This window comes from Schistocerca serialis, chromosome 9, assembly GCF_023864345.2.
Source record: "Schistocerca serialis cubense isolate TAMUIC-IGC-003099 chromosome 9, iqSchSeri2.2, whole genome shotgun sequence".
Classification (NCBI taxonomy): domain Eukaryota; kingdom Metazoa; phylum Arthropoda; class Insecta; order Orthoptera; family Acrididae; genus Schistocerca; species Schistocerca serialis.
This window is the reverse complement of record NC_064646.1, coordinates 495,788,319-495,806,903: the sequence shown is the minus strand read 5'-3', so window position 1 is coordinate 495,806,903 and position 18,585 is coordinate 495,788,319. Positions and strand designations below refer to the sequence as shown.

The 18,585-nt window shown below is 39.6% G+C and overlaps 2 protein-coding genes across 3 annotated transcripts in view; one reads left to right on the top strand and one right to left on the bottom strand.

Annotated features, from left to right (window-relative positions):
- The window catches only part of LOC126419169 (lysine-specific demethylase lid), a 40,886-nt gene extending 35,405 nt beyond the window's left edge, over nt 1–5,481 (bottom strand). The window contains exon 1 of the mRNA XM_050086296.1: nt 339–5,481. Coding sequence (XP_049942253.1) covers nt 339–5,156 — 4,818 coding nt within the window. The 5' untranslated portion in view covers nt 5,157–5,481. The remainder of the gene's footprint in view (nt 1–338) is intronic.
- Nucleotides 5,482–5,634: 153 nt separating this feature from the next.
- LOC126419170 (bleomycin hydrolase) overlaps nt 5,635–18,585 on the top strand; it is a 111,641-nt gene continuing 98,690 nt past the window's right edge. The window contains exons 1-2 of one of the 2 annotated variants that reach the window (XM_050086298.1): nt 5,635–5,930; nt 6,256–6,413. In XM_050086298.1, coding sequence (XP_049942255.1) covers nt 5,921–5,930; nt 6,256–6,413 — 168 coding nt within the window. In that variant the 5' untranslated portion in view covers nt 5,635–5,920. The other variant, XM_050086297.1, reaches the window with a different exon arrangement.

The following is an 18,585-nucleotide window of genomic DNA, read 5'->3' as shown; positions in this document are numbered from 1 at the left end:
TGAGGGAAGTAGAGAGGAGGGAAGGAGAGAGAGAGAGTGTGTGTGTGTGTGTGTGTGTGTGTGTGTGTGTGTGTGTGTGTGGGTTTTTTTTTTTTGGTGCAAGCAGGCAACGGAGGTGGAGGAGTTATAGTACTTAAAGATGTAGTATGTGTCGTGCAGACTTGTACACTATAATTTCAAGCTGATTTTCTCCTTTGCATTATCAAGATTTGTTGCACACTCACCATTTAGTATGGCACATCAAGTGAATCCAGTCTCACAAAACAACAATCTCCACATCAACTGATAACTGTATTACACCAAAATATGTGGTAAGTAAATTTCTTAAAGTTACTTACCATTTGCGCTGATCGGATTTCCTCAACATCCATTGCAAGTCTCCCTTCTCTGGTCAATGAATCTTCAATCACTTCCTCAACTTCTATTTCCTCTTCATCTACATCCAAAACAATGTCACTTGTAAAATGATGTGCACTATCAATGCCTCCACAGTTTCTCCTATTTGTGCAGTTAACACATATGTAATCTTCATGAGGATTAACATCTTGCTTATCCAGACCGACACAGTACAAATGAAACCACTTCTCACATCCTCCATCACACTGCACCCAGTCCACAGACTGGCCCACAGGTTTCAAGCAGTTCACTGCTGCACAGTCCTCATCCTCATCATTCTGAGTATCACTATCTTCTTCAGTTTTTGATGTACTGGACACACCCTGACTTCGTTTTTTCTGTTGCCCTTTGCATGTGCTCTTCCTCTTTGAAGGACCTTTGACTTTCTTTTTTGATTCTGCTTGCTCTGGTTCACTCTTTGTCTCAGATTTTTGCCTTCTGATAGATGTATATGCATTTATCAAGCTGTATGAATACGACTTTTTGCCACTCATTTTGCATCTTTCTAGTGCAACTTCTTCTATCTGTTCTTTGCTTAGAATTGTTGCCTGATATATTTTCCCCAGTTTCAGAGCTTCATCCAAAGTAACTTCCATCAGATCTCCTTCCATCATTAGGTCTTCCAACATTTTCTGGGCTTTCTTACTAAGTACAATAAAGGGTTTTGATGATTTTTTAAGTGACTTTAACCGTTTTGGTGCTGGCTCTAGTTGCTCATCACCTAACACTGTATCAGAAATGTCTTCAGTATACTGTTCAGATTTTTCCCGATCAGGAGATGAAAGTTTATGAACAAGTTTTACGTTCTGTGATGGTAACTCTTCAGGCTGACCAATGGCAGCTGAGGATGGACGTACATTGCCAAGCTGTGAACATTTTTCCAGTTCATCAGAAATTATCTTTTCAGTTTTCTCTCTTGCAACTGCCTCACCTATTTTTTTTGACAGCTGTGATATCTGCGAGAGTGCCATTGCAAATTCACCAGTATTGAGTGCCTTTCTAACTTTCACTTGCCACCCCATAATGCGTTCTGTGAAACACTGCAGTGCTTCTGCTTCTGGAATCCTTATGTTTATTTTCTGCAGCTGAACTAAAAGTGTGAGCAGAGTCTCAAGACGTGGTCTTTTTGACCTACAACAATCTGGGCACAAAAATTTCCCTTGCAGCACAAATGATGAATCCTGTGATGTATACATCGTTTTATATTTCAGAAATGGCTTTATGCATGGGACACATTCTTCATGAAAAAGGTCTCTACACAATCCACACTGATAAAGCACCTCACCATCATTTTCTGCATCACAAATGCAGTAGGTGTCAAATGTATTGTTTTCAATTTTAGAGGTGTTTCGAGTTCGAATTTCATGCATTTGCTCCAGCTCAATTTTTTCCGCTTTTTTAAATTCTGACACTACAAGTGATGGGTCTACATCACCTTCTAGTTTCAAATTGAGGATAACATAGGGCTCCCTGGAATCTATATCTACTTCTGCAGTATGCTGGATTCTCCTTTGTTTTTTGGGTGTGTCACCCAAGTTCAACCTAGGGGAAATAACTTCCATTACAGAATATGGAGAATTTTTCTTCAAAAATGCGTGTTCCAATTTCTCTCGCCACAGTTTTCCTTCACTGAACTGTGTTTCAAGGTAAGGTAGAGCTTCAAGATGAACTGGGATAGATTTTCCACAAATTACAAATGCTTCCACTAAGTCAATATAAGGTCTGTATTTTGACTGCTGAGCTTCTCTCACTCTAGCAAGCCAAACTTTTGCTTTCTTAAATATCTCTGATATTGCGTCAAAATTGTTCAGTGAAGCCTTGATGCCCTCACCTTCTTCAATGAACCTCTTCAGACCCATAACAGAAAACATCTTGTTTTCTTGCAGGCACTGCTTGGCCCTTTCTTCCCATCTTTCAACTTGGGTAAGCAAGGATCTCAGTTCAGCTAATTTTGTCTCAATATCTTCATGTGGAACCAACTGTGTTCCATCTGCCAGTAATTTCTTTATTTTCTCCTTTGTTAACAAATGATGATTTGCACATTTTGCTGCTATATCTTCCATCCATTTAACCATATCTATGTATTGGCGAAGCTTAGGCATCTCAGGCAGATCAAAATCAAGATCATTTCCTGCTTCTAAGCACTCAATCAAGTCCTTTGAAGGCACTAGGTTCTTGCTGAGTAGATCTGCAGCAGTCTTTTTAAACTCTTGGACTCTCTCTAGCAACTGTTTCACAGCAGGAGCTTCTTTGATTGCACATGGCAGATCTTCAATCTGATCATTGAAGAGCTTTAGTTCTTGCAGTGTCAGCTGAAGCTTTGGTTTGTTGTCTTGTCGCGTCTTTGGCTTCTGTGTTTTACAACAAATTTGTTGGGCAATCTTAGCACATTTTTCACCTTCTTGCACAATTTCTGATAGCATGGTAAGTAATTCAGACTCTGGAAATCTTTTCTGTTTAGCCTCTTCCAACAATCTTTTAAACTGCTCAAGGTCCGTTTTATTTGAAGCCTTGGGATCCATAGCATTTTTTACTGATTCTGCCCAAATATCAAATGATTCAGCCCTCAGTTTCAGTCTGTATAGCATATTTGGCAGTTCATCTAATGTATATCTGTAACGTAATGTGTGCTTGTTTGGAGGACACTCACAAAGCTGCTTGAAATGTCTCAGACAGACTAAGATATCTTTGTTGCAGCTGCAAGTCACCGCTGACAAAAAGCATGTTGTTTTGCACACTTCACACTGTCGCTCATCGTCTGGTATTAGTTCGAAAGGCTCCTGCTGAGCCAGTGTACAGCCCCAGTCAAGAAGTTCTTTCCTGTGTTTCTTTTCTATTTCCACCATTTTCAGCATATCTTTATATGTGGCTGCAGCAACTCTAAGATCTAAAGCTTCAGGATTCAAAGACATTTTGCACACAAGTTCATCATGTGAAAAAACACAAAACCGGCGTAGAGTTGAGTAATGTAAAATACATTCTCTCCCCATCTGTATCCAGTCAGCAGGAGCAAAATTAACTGCTTCAGCAAAATTGTATCCTTGATTGAATCCAGCATGGTAGGCTCTCGGGAAAGTTACTACAAATTCACCAGCCTTTTGGTCTGTTCTATATATAGGAACACCTGCATCCATCAGAATATTTGGATTCATTATGGTTACAAGCTGATGTAACAAATCCGGCTGGGACTGGAACAGTTCTGGTGCTGCTTGCTTCATTACATCTTCAAACATTTCAGCTTTAGAACCTGGTACACCATACCACGTTTTTGATTCTCCCCAATGAAGGTAATTAATGGAATAACTCCAATGATCTTCATTGTGCCAACAAAACGTTGCAAAACACATGCCCACATACATCCACGGCACTTTCATACCAGAAATGTCAGCATTGATATGACCAAGAACTGAACCCTCAAGCACAGCAATATTATTAAGGTTCCATCCGGAGTTAGTGTACTTTTCGTCTTTATTATCCATATCTGTTGCTTTGGTGGGAAAGCCAGAACCATGATCCATTGTATGTAGATCGGCTCCATATTCAACTATAACATCTTCATCAATAGAGGATACAACTCTCCAAAATTCTCGTTCTACAAGTGATGATGGAACCATATGAACGGGCATATTGAAATAATCTGATTTAAACTGATCAGCCATTTCTCCAAATTGCTGTAGTGTGTATTCCCTCTGTGCTTGTTCAAAACCAAATGCTTCAACTGGTTTGTTAACTTCAACAGCAACGCAACGTGGGCATCGCCAGTCACCTCGTGGAATTTCTGCTAGTGGTGGCATAAGACAAAAAGTGTGATAGCTATCATCACAACCATCACACAGTAACATAGATTCTTCCACATCTCCCCTGTTGCAGTTCTGACAAACATATTTGGCCAATGGATCAACGTCAAATTTCTGTTTCTTTCCTCTCATTTTATGTTTACCCTTTCCTTTATTTTCGTATCCTGGCATTTTCGGGCCAGCACCAAATATCTGTAGTCGCCGAAGTTCTTTACTTTTTGTTGATGGCTCTCCGGTGTTTTCTTCTTTCACAACTATATCTCCCAAATCACCGTATCTTGCACGACGCCCATATTTTCTCTGTGGTGGCTTGATCGCCTGACGCGAAGGAATTCCATGTTGTTTATATTCACGATCACTGTCATCAATTTCTGGACGCTTCTTAATTTCTGACATTACTTTACCCTGCTGAAATACGTCAAATGGGTACAGTATTCTCTCATAATGATGTTTCAGGACAGCTCCCAAACCACGATTTGCTGGCCATCCCATTCTCACAGCCAGTTTATCCCATTTTTTACCTGCAGTTACAGCATCGGCACCACCTTCTGCCTTAACCATGGTATGCAAGGAATATATGTCCAATACTTTTTTTTCTATTTGCGGGATCTTCAACGATGAGCCTTGTAGCTCCCAGAATTTTGCAATTTGATCTAAATAATTCAATTTTATTCTCGTTTTTGCTTCGAGCTCATTTAAACGTTGTATCCTAGGTGTGAATTTAAACTTGTCGACATTGACAGTGAACGGCGGCTGCCAATCGGGTGGTGGTTTTATTTTACAAATACCTGTCTTCTCTGCCACTGGTCGAATCTTGTTGATATACGCTAGTGGATCCCCAAATTCTTCGACTGATGGGTAGAAGACTGGTGCTTCCTGTGGTACCTTAAAATCAAATTCACCAACATTACCACTTCTCTGAGGCGTCGACGAACTGAGAGACTTCTGCACACGAGTTCCCATTGTTATCCAAGGGAGTAACAATCCAAAAACTCAACTGCTGTTCATAGCAACGATTGTTTCCTACGATATTACAAACGTCTTACAAACTTCGCTACCTTTCATGATGAGTCTACCATCCATTGTACTAATCTAAGTTTACAAAGGAACACCTGATACTAATTACTAGCACAACACGGATGAGGGTCACCTTTCACGACTTTACATACACACGTGCATAGTGTCTGTGAAACTAGTCTCAAACAGATTTTCACTTTCTAGAACACACGCACAACACATTAAATACCCTCTCCCTTGTCCACTACAGTACGATAACCATTACTTTTTTGGAGTTTACATGTGTTGCCAAAGACAATATTACGGAAGATATTGCGGACTCAGGATCTGGGTTTTACTACAAACCATGAATTCTTTTATTACCATTCATATTTTGTATAACAGCAGATACAGTAGAAAGAACTGTTGCTATGTTAACAGTTGTTTACGACTCAACTCATGTATTTAGACGTTTGAAACTAATAATAGCCAAAAATACTAAAGACGTTTGAACGGGCCGCTAAAACTTCGTTAAAAATCAATTCCACATAGAAATAGGTACGGCCCCATGGTGCATTTCCTTTTGATGGAAACAGCGTAGCGAAAGCATGAACAACGCTTAAATCGATCGGTTACTGCAATCCTAATGAATTCTCACGTGATATGCAATACACCTCTCGGTTTTTAAGGACTGTAGTACTTCATATGACCTACATAGTCGGCGCATCAACATGGTTACCCGTAAGTTTTATATAATTTGCTTTGTCAACTCATTTTTGTGTCATAGAGAAAATGCTAAAATGTTCGAGATTTTGTTCATTTAATCTCACTAGGAAATTTCATGCATCGGTGATTGTGACGTGTAGTAGTACTGTCAAAATGAGTAGTACAGGTGACCTGGCTCGTAATGGTAAACAAACGTTAACGAACTAATTGTGTGCCCTCTAATATAAACATACATTCACAAATTTAGTTAAAACTTTCGGTTACAGTCTCTGCTACCTGTGCAGTTGCTTTATCGTTTTTAAATTTATTTGTATATTTTTTTATACTCGTTTGTCGACAGCTGCACTCACACCAGAAATTTTACAAAGGTTTCGTACAAATTTCTATTCGGAACCAAAAAATTGCTTGGCGCAGAATGCCTGCACCCGCACAGATCCGTTGGATGTCTGCATGTCCAGGAAGCAATTAGAGGAAACACAGCATGTTTTCACGCACAAGGTAAGACAACATTACGTTTTCATGTGCTGTGAGATATTACTATATCTCGCATGTTTATATTTAGCAAATGTTTTGTTTTGGTGGCACAGCTGCTGCTGTATTTGCCATGCTTCCCTCCTAACACACACACACACAGGGAGGGGGGGGGGAGAGAGAGAGAGAGAGATAGAGACGAGAGACTTACCATATCACATACTTTTTATGAAGTATAATAATATGAGATGATCAAATGTTTGTCTTTAATACATTAATTAATGATGGTAAACGAAGCATGGTGGTTGCCATCACGGTGGTGCTTTACACTAGGTGCTACATTTACGTGAACTGATTAGTAATGAGAAATATCATAGTGCACAATAAAAAATGATGCATTTAGTAGGCCTCTACTGATTTTCAAAGCCTGTATTGCACTAATATGGCAAGGTGACTCATTTAGTTGTGTCATTCCAGGACAATACGTACAAATATCCCACATTCATTGCCTTATATTTTTTTGAAAATGAAGAAGAAAGGCAAGACTTTACAAGAACATATCTTGTAAATGTCTTTTTTTAATGTTCCACTTTTTAAATGAGGTTCACTTATAAGAATTATCTTCACTTCCGTGGTTGACAAACTGAGCTACCAAGGGGAGAGCATTACTTAAGAGTGCTGATCTGATCTACAAACAGACATGTAAGTTTTGTCCATTGTTCCTTTCACAAGAACATCAGAGGGGTGGATCCCTCTAATGCTGTTGTCTGAGATACCTGTCATTTCTCTTTAATCTTCCCCAACATACCCCCCACACCATCCTGAAGAAGGAAATCAGCACTAGAAGCTAGGATAATGTGTCACTTTACTTTCTACACGTTTGGCCTCCAGGAGGTTAAGACAGCATAATTTAATAATTTTCTTGGGTGAACTTTCTTTTTATTGCCATCAGTCTTTTTTTTCCAATACATAATAATTGGTATGTATTGTATAGTATTCTGAACATTGTTATTGTTGTTTTTAGTAGAGTGGAGATACTATAACATTGTAATCAGTCATGAATGTAAACAACGAGAACTGTGCCCGAGGGGTGAGGAGGAGAGCTGGGGAAGAAGTTGCACCTCGCTCTCAAAGAGCTGTCTTCCTACATCCGAATCCTGTGCTCCTGTGAAAGCAAAACTGGCGTACTAGCCGTAGGGATCGCCAATCCGTTGTGGTGGTGTGAGAGTCATGCTCAAACCCCATTGCGAACCAGGATTAGTCCCTTCACTCTGTTTAAAATAAGAAAACTACACAAAGCAAAACTGGATACACAAAGCATTCAATAATGGCTACAGCACAGTTGTTTGCTGAGGTTAGAGGTAATGTAAACGTGCTAGTTCACGATCAAATCTGCCAGTATCTTGCACAAACACAGTTCGGACCACTACTACATAAAACTGCCACGTTAAAGTGTCTGCCTCATGATAGGCCTAGTAGCAGTACTACAGCATACGTACACTTGAATGAATTGACAAAATTAGTCTTTTGTTTTTGTCCTATTTCTACTGATTGTTGATCATTAATGTATACTTTTACTCCTTCCACACCTCTGAACATTCTCATTCTTCATAGGATCAATGGAATCCGATGAATGAGTGACATCAGTTCATTTTCTGTGTTACTCATGGATAATCTGCTTACTCCTTGTCATAAATGTTCTGTAACTGTTCTTTTCCAATGTTTGAACCATGTCTGGTGCAGTGTGGTAATGACTGTTGTAGTCAGATTAAAATTGATAGTTGACATCTGTCACTCACTGCTACAATGTTGCCAAATCTGCTGCCGGCTACTACTCTGTTACAGGCGACACGCAAACATGGTGGGTCTCTTCACAAATGCTGTTAATGTGTTATGCAGAGCAGTGTTGGAAGCAGCTACCAGGAAGTATGACAAAAATGCGAGATGATCTGTCAACAGATGATTTTAATTGACCAGTGACCGAACTGCGGTAGAGGATGCATTTTGTAGCCCTGAATTTAAACTCTTGTCCTATCATAATAACCCAGTACAGACAGCAAAAGATGGAGTAATTTTCATTTACAGGCACATTGTATGTATTGCCCCTCTCTTGAAAAACCCAAGTTTTAGACCAACCTTTTCCCCCTTGTGCATTACCCGTCATCATGAAAAACTCACTAAGAAATGACACTTTCTTCAGTTTTTTCTCAGTAGCTAGTTTTCATTTCTTTTTTATGCAAAAATATGTCATTATCAATTTAAAAGACCAGTAAATTTCATGCAGGTTTCATACTTAGTGCGTTGAAAAACTCTGAACAGCTACTGGGATATGAGACTGTGAGAATCTGCAAAAATGTCAAAAAATTGCAGAAAGGTAGATATGTAAGTGGTTTCACCTCCTGTGTGGCACAGTGCATAATAACCACTGTTGTAGAGGATTTAATTTCCTTAAAGAGTCATACAAGATATTTGTAATTATTCTGTCAACATGCCAAGAAATATTGCATTAACAATTTTAGTGAAAGTGGACTCGAAACTGAAAATATCACCCTCAGTCAAAATAATATCCCTGAATGTAATATCATCCTTAAGCCATTATATATGCAATATACACATGTAGTTCAGGAGATTTATGTAATTTCAGGGAAATAAGTAATTTTGGTAGGAAAAACACACACACACAAATTTTCAGCACTTTCACCTATATTTCAACAAAACATAGTTCAAAAATAGATCTTAAATTTTATTTGAATGATATATACAAAATTTTAAATAAAAATTCATCAATTTCTGTTATTTGCACTCAGATGTGGTTGATGTGTATACTTCACCACTGTGGTCAATAGGCTGGTAATCATCTGACTTGTTTTCTTCCATATTGAATTAAAACACTGGTGCATTACCGCATGATTCGGATCCGCAATGAACAGATAAAATGGAACATTGAAGTTTGCTTTTTTGCGGCTGTATTTGTCGCCACAAGTTATTCTGATTGGCTTGAAATCATGTTCAGCAATGCCTGTGGAGCTGTTTCTTTATTCATCAGCACTAGAACTAGACCATCCTTCGTCCAGCTCCACTTGGAGGTATCTTTTTCATACCCCATCCACATTTGCCCATACAGAGCAGAGGTAGTACTACAGCTGCTAACTGTGTGAAGAAATAGAACGTTTTCCACAATATCTTTATGTCTGAATGATATTTTGGAATAAAGCTCATCTCCTGTGTTACCACTTCCAGGATTGCAAAAGAACACACTGTCTGGCACTAAAGCAGCCACCAAAACTAAAAGATCAATGTCTTCTCCAATAACAACAACAAAATCATGTTCAGAAGACAACAAAATGACAGTATTCACAGTTGCACCTTCGTTGCCTGCTTGGTGACCCTCCATGCTTGCTGAAATTGCTGAGATGATGCAGAACTTTTTTTTTTTTCATTCATCTTTTGGCATCTGCAAAAACGTGGTACTATCAAAGAGAACTTCTGTAGCAAATTGAAACCTCTATTGACAAGCTCTTTCAGTGCTTTTGTGCTCCTTTTATTTTCTTCTTTGGGGTACCCGTCAAAGACTACCACAGCATTTTGTCATTGATGCCACTATATGTAGGCCACAAATCTTTTCAAATAGCAGAAAAACATTGTCTCAATTTCCAGTGAACTCTGTGTAGGAGGTAGCAACCATCCACCACATCAACTTTGTGCTTTCCCGTTTGTCACTTGGTAAGGGCAAAAAAGAAGAGTAAAATGGGACTTTGTCCCTATGTGAATGCCTTTCCAACAAAAAAGTGACATTGGAAAGGGTGCAAGTTCATACCCGAAGTATTTTCTCAAGTCAGCATTAGACTGTGTGAAAACCATCATCTTGTGGAAAAGCATGAGAGGATCTAGAGCTACTTTTCCTTTCTTCGTGTTTATATGATTAGCAACTATTGCCAATGACACTACTGCATCTTAATGTGGGAAATGCGTGTTCTCAAAATTGCTGTTCACAATTCTATTCATTCCTCTAGAACCAACCTCCCAGGGCAAATGCCAGTTGACATATTCACCTTCAGTCATTCCATTCCTTACTAAAATTAGGTATTTAACTGTTGGAAAAGAAGTGTGACTGGAAAAACATTCAGTTAGTGTCATGTCAGCATGTTTTCCCACTGTAGCCAATTCATAGCTGCAGCAGTTCTCAATTTCATCACCAACATTTTGTAATGCAGCTAGCCCCAGAGTCCCTAAAGTGAGAACGCTGTCCGTTATACCTCTTCCACGATTCAGCCCACCAGAATTATCTGTTGTTTTCATGAGGATTTGTGTATTTGTAATATCCAAAAATATCCCAGACCAAAATTTGTCAGAGCATCTGATTGTGATATAGCTACAGTTGTGAATTTTTAAAATTCTAGTGAATCCATTTTATCTTCAGCTGTCAACATATCTTGCATGTATTGGTGAACACATTTGGCATAGTGAAAATGTCCACTAGTGTGGAACTTTGAATTCATTTTCTGAATAGTGCTACCCTGTTGCCAAAGAGTATGTGCTGTAGAGCAACGCCAGATGGAACACTAGGTGCTTACACCTACATTATCCTGAAAAGTCAGCCGTGGCAGAACACACTTTATAAAATCTACACCAAATTCTATTCAGTGAAACATCTGTCATTATGAGGTTAAAGGAATTTTGCGATCATTATAAAAGAAGCAATAGAAGGCATAGTCCATATCAATTCGGGAAGGCTAGGAAAAAATCCTACCTTCATAGTCTCAGATGTTATTGAATTTAGCATATGTTAAAATGAAGGACTAAATAAGGAACACACGTCTTTTTTGTTTTCTCAAAAAAAAATTCTGCTCCAAGATACAGCCCTCCAAAAATGACACTGCATGTACCAATATGAAGGATTGATTTTAAAATGCTGTATCTCTAGAACAGTTCTAGATATTTTTTTTTTTTTTTTGAAAGATAATTTCTGAACAAAGGAATCCTCCATTTGGACTTATCTGTCAAAGTTCTTTTACTATAGTGTTCCGAACCTTTTTTATAATTTGTTTTTTTTCCAAAAATGCCAATCCATAAAATTTTGATTTTTTTTTTTTTTTTTTTTTTCCCCTGTTAATTAGTACCACATAGTTCTACATTTTCTGAAAAGGAGAGCTTTCACTTTTAGTTTCAACAAGTTTTATAAACGATTTAAATTTTTGGAATACATAAAATCTGTTTTATTACCACATTATAAACATGACAGGCTCATAAAAATCAAAACCTAGCCTTATTTAACATAATTTTAATTTTGAAAGATGAGTAAGAGACTCATTTTTCAAGCATTTTATATGGTTCCAAAATGTGTGTGTAAGGTCCATAGACTTAAAGGTTTCAATTTATACAACTTAGGTGCACTCTGTTTTGTACTGAAATTAGCCAGTCGATGAACTAAAAATGTGTTTCACTGCTTCAGTATCTTCCTTTGATATAGAGTGATGCCTTCCTGTTGAACCAGTAGGAACTGAAGCACTTGAAATCTTCAAAACATTGTGAACAGGAAGTGAGCACTGATGGCATTGTTGCTGTCCTTCAGCTGGAAACCTATATCCAGCAGCTGGTCCATGTGGTATCGTAAAGTTCACTACAATTTTGTTTAACTCATAACTGTTGTCTATAATCTCTGCAATCCACCAGTCACAGTCATACACACGTCACAAACATCCCCCTTCTCAGGTTGTGAATCTGAATATTGTCCTGCTGTTTCTGAGGTGCTGGCCGAACAGACAAAATTTCTTCTATCTTGCTCTTCAAAGTGCGTGCAATATGAGTTCACCCATCACTTTGAGTCCAAAAATGAGTCTTCCGGATTCTTTTCACAGGAGTAGTTTGTTTGGACCATTCTTCTTTCTTCTGCTCACAGAATTCTTCGATTTACTCTTTGGACAAAAGAATGAGGGCTGTGGATGTGTAAGATGTCGTGACTCTCGTAAAATCCTCAGCATTCTGAATTGAAGCTGTATTTGGTCTGGCAAGATTATGTTTTGTAGCCTGGTGCTTCAGCAGGCCTCCTACACTGTCACAAGGCCCCTTCCTGTGACCAGTAGCACTGTATACCCAGTCAGTTGGCACAAGCAACTTACTCAGTTCAAACAGCTGGTAACGATTTTTAAAATGACTAGGAGCACCAGCAGAAATAATGATGATCTCTGCCCCTGTGTGCTGTTGAAGAGTTTTGCACATTGCTAGCAAAGCATGTGCTGAGTCATGTCCTGTGTCATCACTTATAACTGCAACACTTATGGTCTTGCTTTAAAAATATGCCACTCCTGTAAAAATTGAAACCTGGTCATTACTCCAGTGATACCCTTGTACTTCTTGTAGGAGAATTAATGACCAGTTCTCAGCAAACTCACAGTGAAGTACTAAATATAGTTCTTCAGCCTCTGCACACTCTTTAACTTCTGCAATGTGTTGTTGTTGCAATTTCTTCAGATGTTGGTGTGTTACTGCTTTCACTGGCCATTTACCAAGTTAATCAATGAAACTGTCAAAGGCAACAGTATTCTTGATTAGTTTATTTTCCTCTCATGTCACATATGTAATTTGTGCAGAATTATCTGCTACATCTTCCAGGCCAAGAGTCTGTGAAGACAGTCCTCCCTTTCCAGGGCAATCACCACATTCTTGAAAAAACAAGTCTCTCGCTTTTCATCACAGACTACAAATGACTTCACATGCCCAACCGAGGTGTCATATGTCATGTGCTCCAGTAAGTTCTACGAGGTTACCACACAAAGTTCAAAATTCGCACTGTACAAACATAAACAGTCATCTCTGGGTGGGTGTGGAACTACCCACTTAGGTCGTAGAGCATAAAATTTTGATCTTCCAATATGTGAAGTTGTCAAGTTGCTCTTGTAAATTGCAAAAGTTTCTTTAATACTGAGAGTCATGTACCTCTTCACTTTCACAACTTTTTGACCTCCAACTGCTACAGTTATAGTGTCTTTTTTGTTAGCACTCTGGCGAGAACAGTCCCATTTATCTTTCAAATAAAATGACTGCACTATTTGAACTTGAGCTGCTTCTACAGGATGACCGTGATAGGAATCTGGTCTTCCTAAGATTCCTCTTACAGACCTCACATTTCTTGATTTGTCTCCCATGTTCTTTGATACTGATGGACCTTGGTTCAAAATTGTTTTCTTTGAAAATGCCTCAGGAATAATAGTTAAAACTCAAACCATTTCACTATAGGATGCACAATATTCAACAGCTGAATTGATATTTGTGAAAAATTCCTGGCAAGAGTGCTTTGGTTCATTTTCTTCTGAAGATGGAATTTCTACTTTGAAGAGTGTGGTCAGTTTTGCTGTAGTGTATTCATCCATAGCTTTAGTAAATTCTCTGCGCTTTCGTGATGCACGGAGCTTATGACTCGACTTCACTGACTACGGTTTCTTAACAGGACTAACACCTACCTCTGTAGTTGACTGATTCGGAGTATTTAATTCTTCCTCTACTGATGCAAAGTCTGCATCATCTGCACCATGGGAGGCTTCACCTTGGTCGGGTACTATCATTGTTGTTATTCTGTGAAAACATTTAGAACACAAAAAGTCGTCATTGGAAACATCTTCACTTTGAAACAGAGTCTTCAAATGAGAACACGTATTCCCAACCTGACAAAGTCTGTTTTTTTGTTTGTCTTATATATCACTCTTTCATGGATATGCAAATAGTCAGCACACTTCACTCTCCTGTGGCCCCAGACAGAATAAATTTCAAACAGTCCTTTCCACAAAACACTCTGCAACCGTGTCAACTGGCAAATTCCTCACGAAAACACGGAATTCACTGGATGTTCTAAGATCTCATAGAAACCTCTTCAGTAAACAAGTTAGCAGTAAACAACTTCAATACAGAAACCTGCAATGAACAACCGTGATGAAGAAACTGACAAGAAACTACAGCAAAGTGTAAGAAATATCTGCAACAATGAAAATGAAAAGAAATGACTGCAACAAAGAAAATGATAAGAAATAACTGCAACAAAGACAATAGAAATAAACATTATAACAAAGAAATTAGTACGAAACAACTTCATTGAAGACAGTTGGAAGTTAAAAAAATGATTTTTTTTTTAAAATAAAACCTGTTCAACTTAAAAGTGGAAGCTCTCCTTCACAGAGATTATAGTACTACATGGTACTAGTCTAACTTTTTTGGATTGGCATTTTTAGAAAAAAAATTCTGCTAATTATAAATAAAATTCAAAAGGCAACAGTAAACGAACTTTGACAGATATGTCCAATTTCCTGGATACCATTGTAATCATAAAGCAATTACCTTTCAAATAAATAAAACTTTTAACAAAATATTTAGAACTGTTACAGAGATACAGCATTTTAAAAAATTTTCCAAAATTCACATCACTAAAATGGTGTTCGCAATGTCATATTTGGAAACCTGTATCCCGGGGCAGGAATTTTTTTGCAGAAAACAAAAAGTATGTGTTTCCTGCTTACTACTAAATTTTAACATATGCTAAATTCGATAATGTCCGAGACTATGAAGGCAACCCCTGTGCCTGAAGCGATGTGGATTATGGGTACGGACCTTTCTCCAAGTCCCTGTTTTCAGCTGTCTTTCCTTCTGTCAATTGGTTTCACATGTAGTCTTTTTTAACTCCTTTTTTTCTCAGTGTTCTACAGTTCTGACATGGGCATATAAGACCCTGTTTGTTTTTGTGCCCTAAAAACAAAACAAAACAAAATCCACATACCTAACCATCCTTGACAACCTATTGTAGCAGTCTATTGCGCTCTCGCTGAAAGAATTTCCACTCTTATTGACTAACACCTCCAACAAATTGCCTGGAACCTACCTTCCTACATCAAAATGCTAAACACTTCCTTCACCAACTGTCCACCAGCTCCACCCCTTTACCCCCTGATCCCTACTCATACCAGTTAGTTCCACCTCCCTATACACCAACATCCCTCAAGCCCTTGATCTTGCTGCTATTGAACACTCCCTTCTCCTAAAGATCTTTAGACTCCAGGCCTAACACCCCATTTCTTGTACACCTTGCCAAATATATCCTGATGCAGAACTTCGTGGCACCCTCCTGTACCAACCGACCTGTTTATGGTCCATCCGAAGAAAAACTTCCCAGCCTCCCAAAACTCTCAACACCTAGTCTGGTTCAGATCCATTGATGATGTATTCATGTAGTTGACAACCAGATTTCCTGTGCCATATCCTCACGCTCTTCCACTCATTCCACCATCCCAAGAATCAGCTACAAAGAGAGAGCCCTGCTCTTCCCCCCCCCCCCCCCCCCCCGCCACCCCCCACCCTCTTTACACAGTATCACACTGGATTGGAACAGCTGAGTCATATCCTTTGTCAGAGATTTGATTATTTCTAATCATGTCTTGAAATGAGGGACATCCTACCCAAAATCCTTCCCCCTTGTCTTCTGTCACCCACCCAACCTCCACCCCCACTCCGAATCCCATGCTGCACCTAGCGAGATGGCACAATGGTTAGCACGCTGGACTTTGCTTTCGAAAGGGTGATGGTTCAAACTCGCGTCTGGCCATCCTGATTTAGATCTTCCACGATTTCCCTAAATCGCTTAATGCAAATGCTAGGATGGTTCCTTTGAAAGGGCATGACTGACTTCCTTCCCCATCTTTCCTTAATCTGATGGGACCGATGATCTTGCTGTTTGGTCCCCTTCCCCATATCAACCAACCAAGCAACCCCACGCTCCAGTAATCATATCCCTGTGGCAGACACAGGTGCAAGTCTTGCCCAATACACCTACCCAGCACTTCCTAACAGCCTTTGTCCAGCCAAGTGTGTGTGTGTGTGTGTGTGTGTGTGTGTGTGTGTCAGCTGCAGCAGGGTTGGTGGTGTAATTATGAACAACCACAGCTAAACCAATACCAGGCAGAATTCATGTACTGATAGACAGGATGTGGAGGATGTGTGTAATAAATTGCATGAAATCAATGGAGGGAATCGCTTGTGACTTGCACTGTGCTGCTAGCAGCCCAACTAGCACAGTAACTGTGGATAGGGGTGAAAAAGAATGGGGTACAACAGTCGAGTAACTCCTCATAAGCCACACATTTCTATAGTCATTGCTATTGGTGTGAAAAGTGATGCCACTAGAGAGTTGATGACTGGAAATGAGCGACTTGGAGTGGTGAATCGTGCTATAGCCTCTGACAATCGAATAGTAGGGATATGGTGTCACAGATGCCTGGATAGTGTTGCCTGGCATCATTGTAGTAGCAAGCTATCTGTTATAGATAGATTGCTACTCACCGTATAGAGGAGACATTGAGTCGCCAATGAGCACAACAAAAATACTGCAGAATATGAGCTGTTGGCCAAAAGTAGACAACACATACATTCTTTCTAGTATAACTCACACACACATTACTACCCTCTGTGGCAAATGATGCCATAGTGCAAGCAACTGCACATGATGAATCAGTCTGAGTGTTGGGGGCAAGGAGGAGGCTGGAGTGGGGAGGAGGAGGGATAGTGGGGTAGGGGGTGGGGAGTATGGTAAAGTGCCACTTGTGGGAGCATGCAGGGAAGTGGTGGGGGCATGGCTAGAGCATCTAGGTGCAGTTAGAAGGTTAGACGGAGGAGGGGGAGGAGAGGGGTGTGGAGAAGGAAAGAGGTAGAGGAGGGGAAGGAGGAGACTGTGGATTTGTTGGTGGAATGGAAGGCTGTATAGTGTTGGAGTGGGAGCAGGGAAGGGGTACGTGGATGAAGGACAGGGACTAATGAAGTTTGAGGCCAGGGAGTTATAGGAACATAGGATATGTTGCAGGGACACATTCAGCAATTTAGAAAAGCTGCTGTTATACTATGGCACAGGCTGTGAAGCAGTCGTTGAATGCCGTGGTGGGCAACATGCTCAGCAACAGGGTGGTCCAACTGTCTTTTGCCCACAGTTTGTTGGTGGCCATTTGTGCAGGCACACTATTTGTTGGTTGTGAAAACACTGTTGTGATCTCCAAGCTAAGCTGCAACCACTGTGCTACATTGTATGTTGTCCGTACAAATGGCACCGACAAACTGTGGCCAAAAGAGAACTGCGCCGCCCACAAGGGGGGAGCACGGTGCCAACACGATGTTCTTCATTTCAGTGACTGGTTCACAACCTGTGCCATCAGGATCATTCCCCCCTCCTGCAATTGCTCATGTTCAGTAGTCTGTGATTCAACATGTGCTCTGCATGGTGAGTAGAGATCTATCCTTTTCATAATATCCTCATTATTCCATCCTGGATTTTCCATTATTCGACAGTGAAGTACAGAGGATGTGGTGTTGTGGTATCGAGGTATTTTGCATGATTAGGAAACCGATAGATGCAAAAGGATATGAACACATAGTACATCATTGTACACTGTGTCCAGTAGAACAGTTTGGAGGTGATGAGAGTTTATAATAGCACAACAGTGTACCCTGTCATAAAGCAGCATCTGTGAGGCAATAGTTTTGAACAATAGCCTTCCTGGAATGGGCTGGCCTATCCAACATCCTGACCTGAGCCCAATGAAACACCTCTGGGTATGTAATGTCACAACATCATCTAGTGGAACAGACCATCATTTCACAGAGTGTTTCATTTAGATCTAATGTGAATTTACCCTTATCTGCAGTACCTCACTTTACCCTCTCACTTGCAGCAGCTTCCAGCTCCTTAAAAGTAGTCAAGGTAGTCTTCATCTAAGTAGTAATGTAGGAATGGCACTCATTACATTCTGTACCAGGAATATCGCCCATACAGAAGTTCCTTTGTGATTAATATTGCAAATTTTGTTTGCGTGTATACAAAACAAAGGATACGTTTTACACACAGAAAGAAAAAGCCAACAAGAGCTCATAATAATGAATGTTTTTGACTCAAATTGTAGAACTTTGTGCGAATAATGAGAGATGCATACATGACATCAGCTGTAGTCATGATACAATCCTCACTTTTATGGAATCTTAAGATTTCCAGTTTAATTGTGAAAAGTATAACACACTTGAGATTAACAATTGACTAGAGGACAATAAAATCTTAGAAATGTGCACTATGATAGGAGGAAATAGCTAAACAAGACAAAATGCAACTTGTATAATGTGTACAGTAAATAACTATTAATCACAGTTGTTAATTCGGTATTAACCATTTCAGAAACTA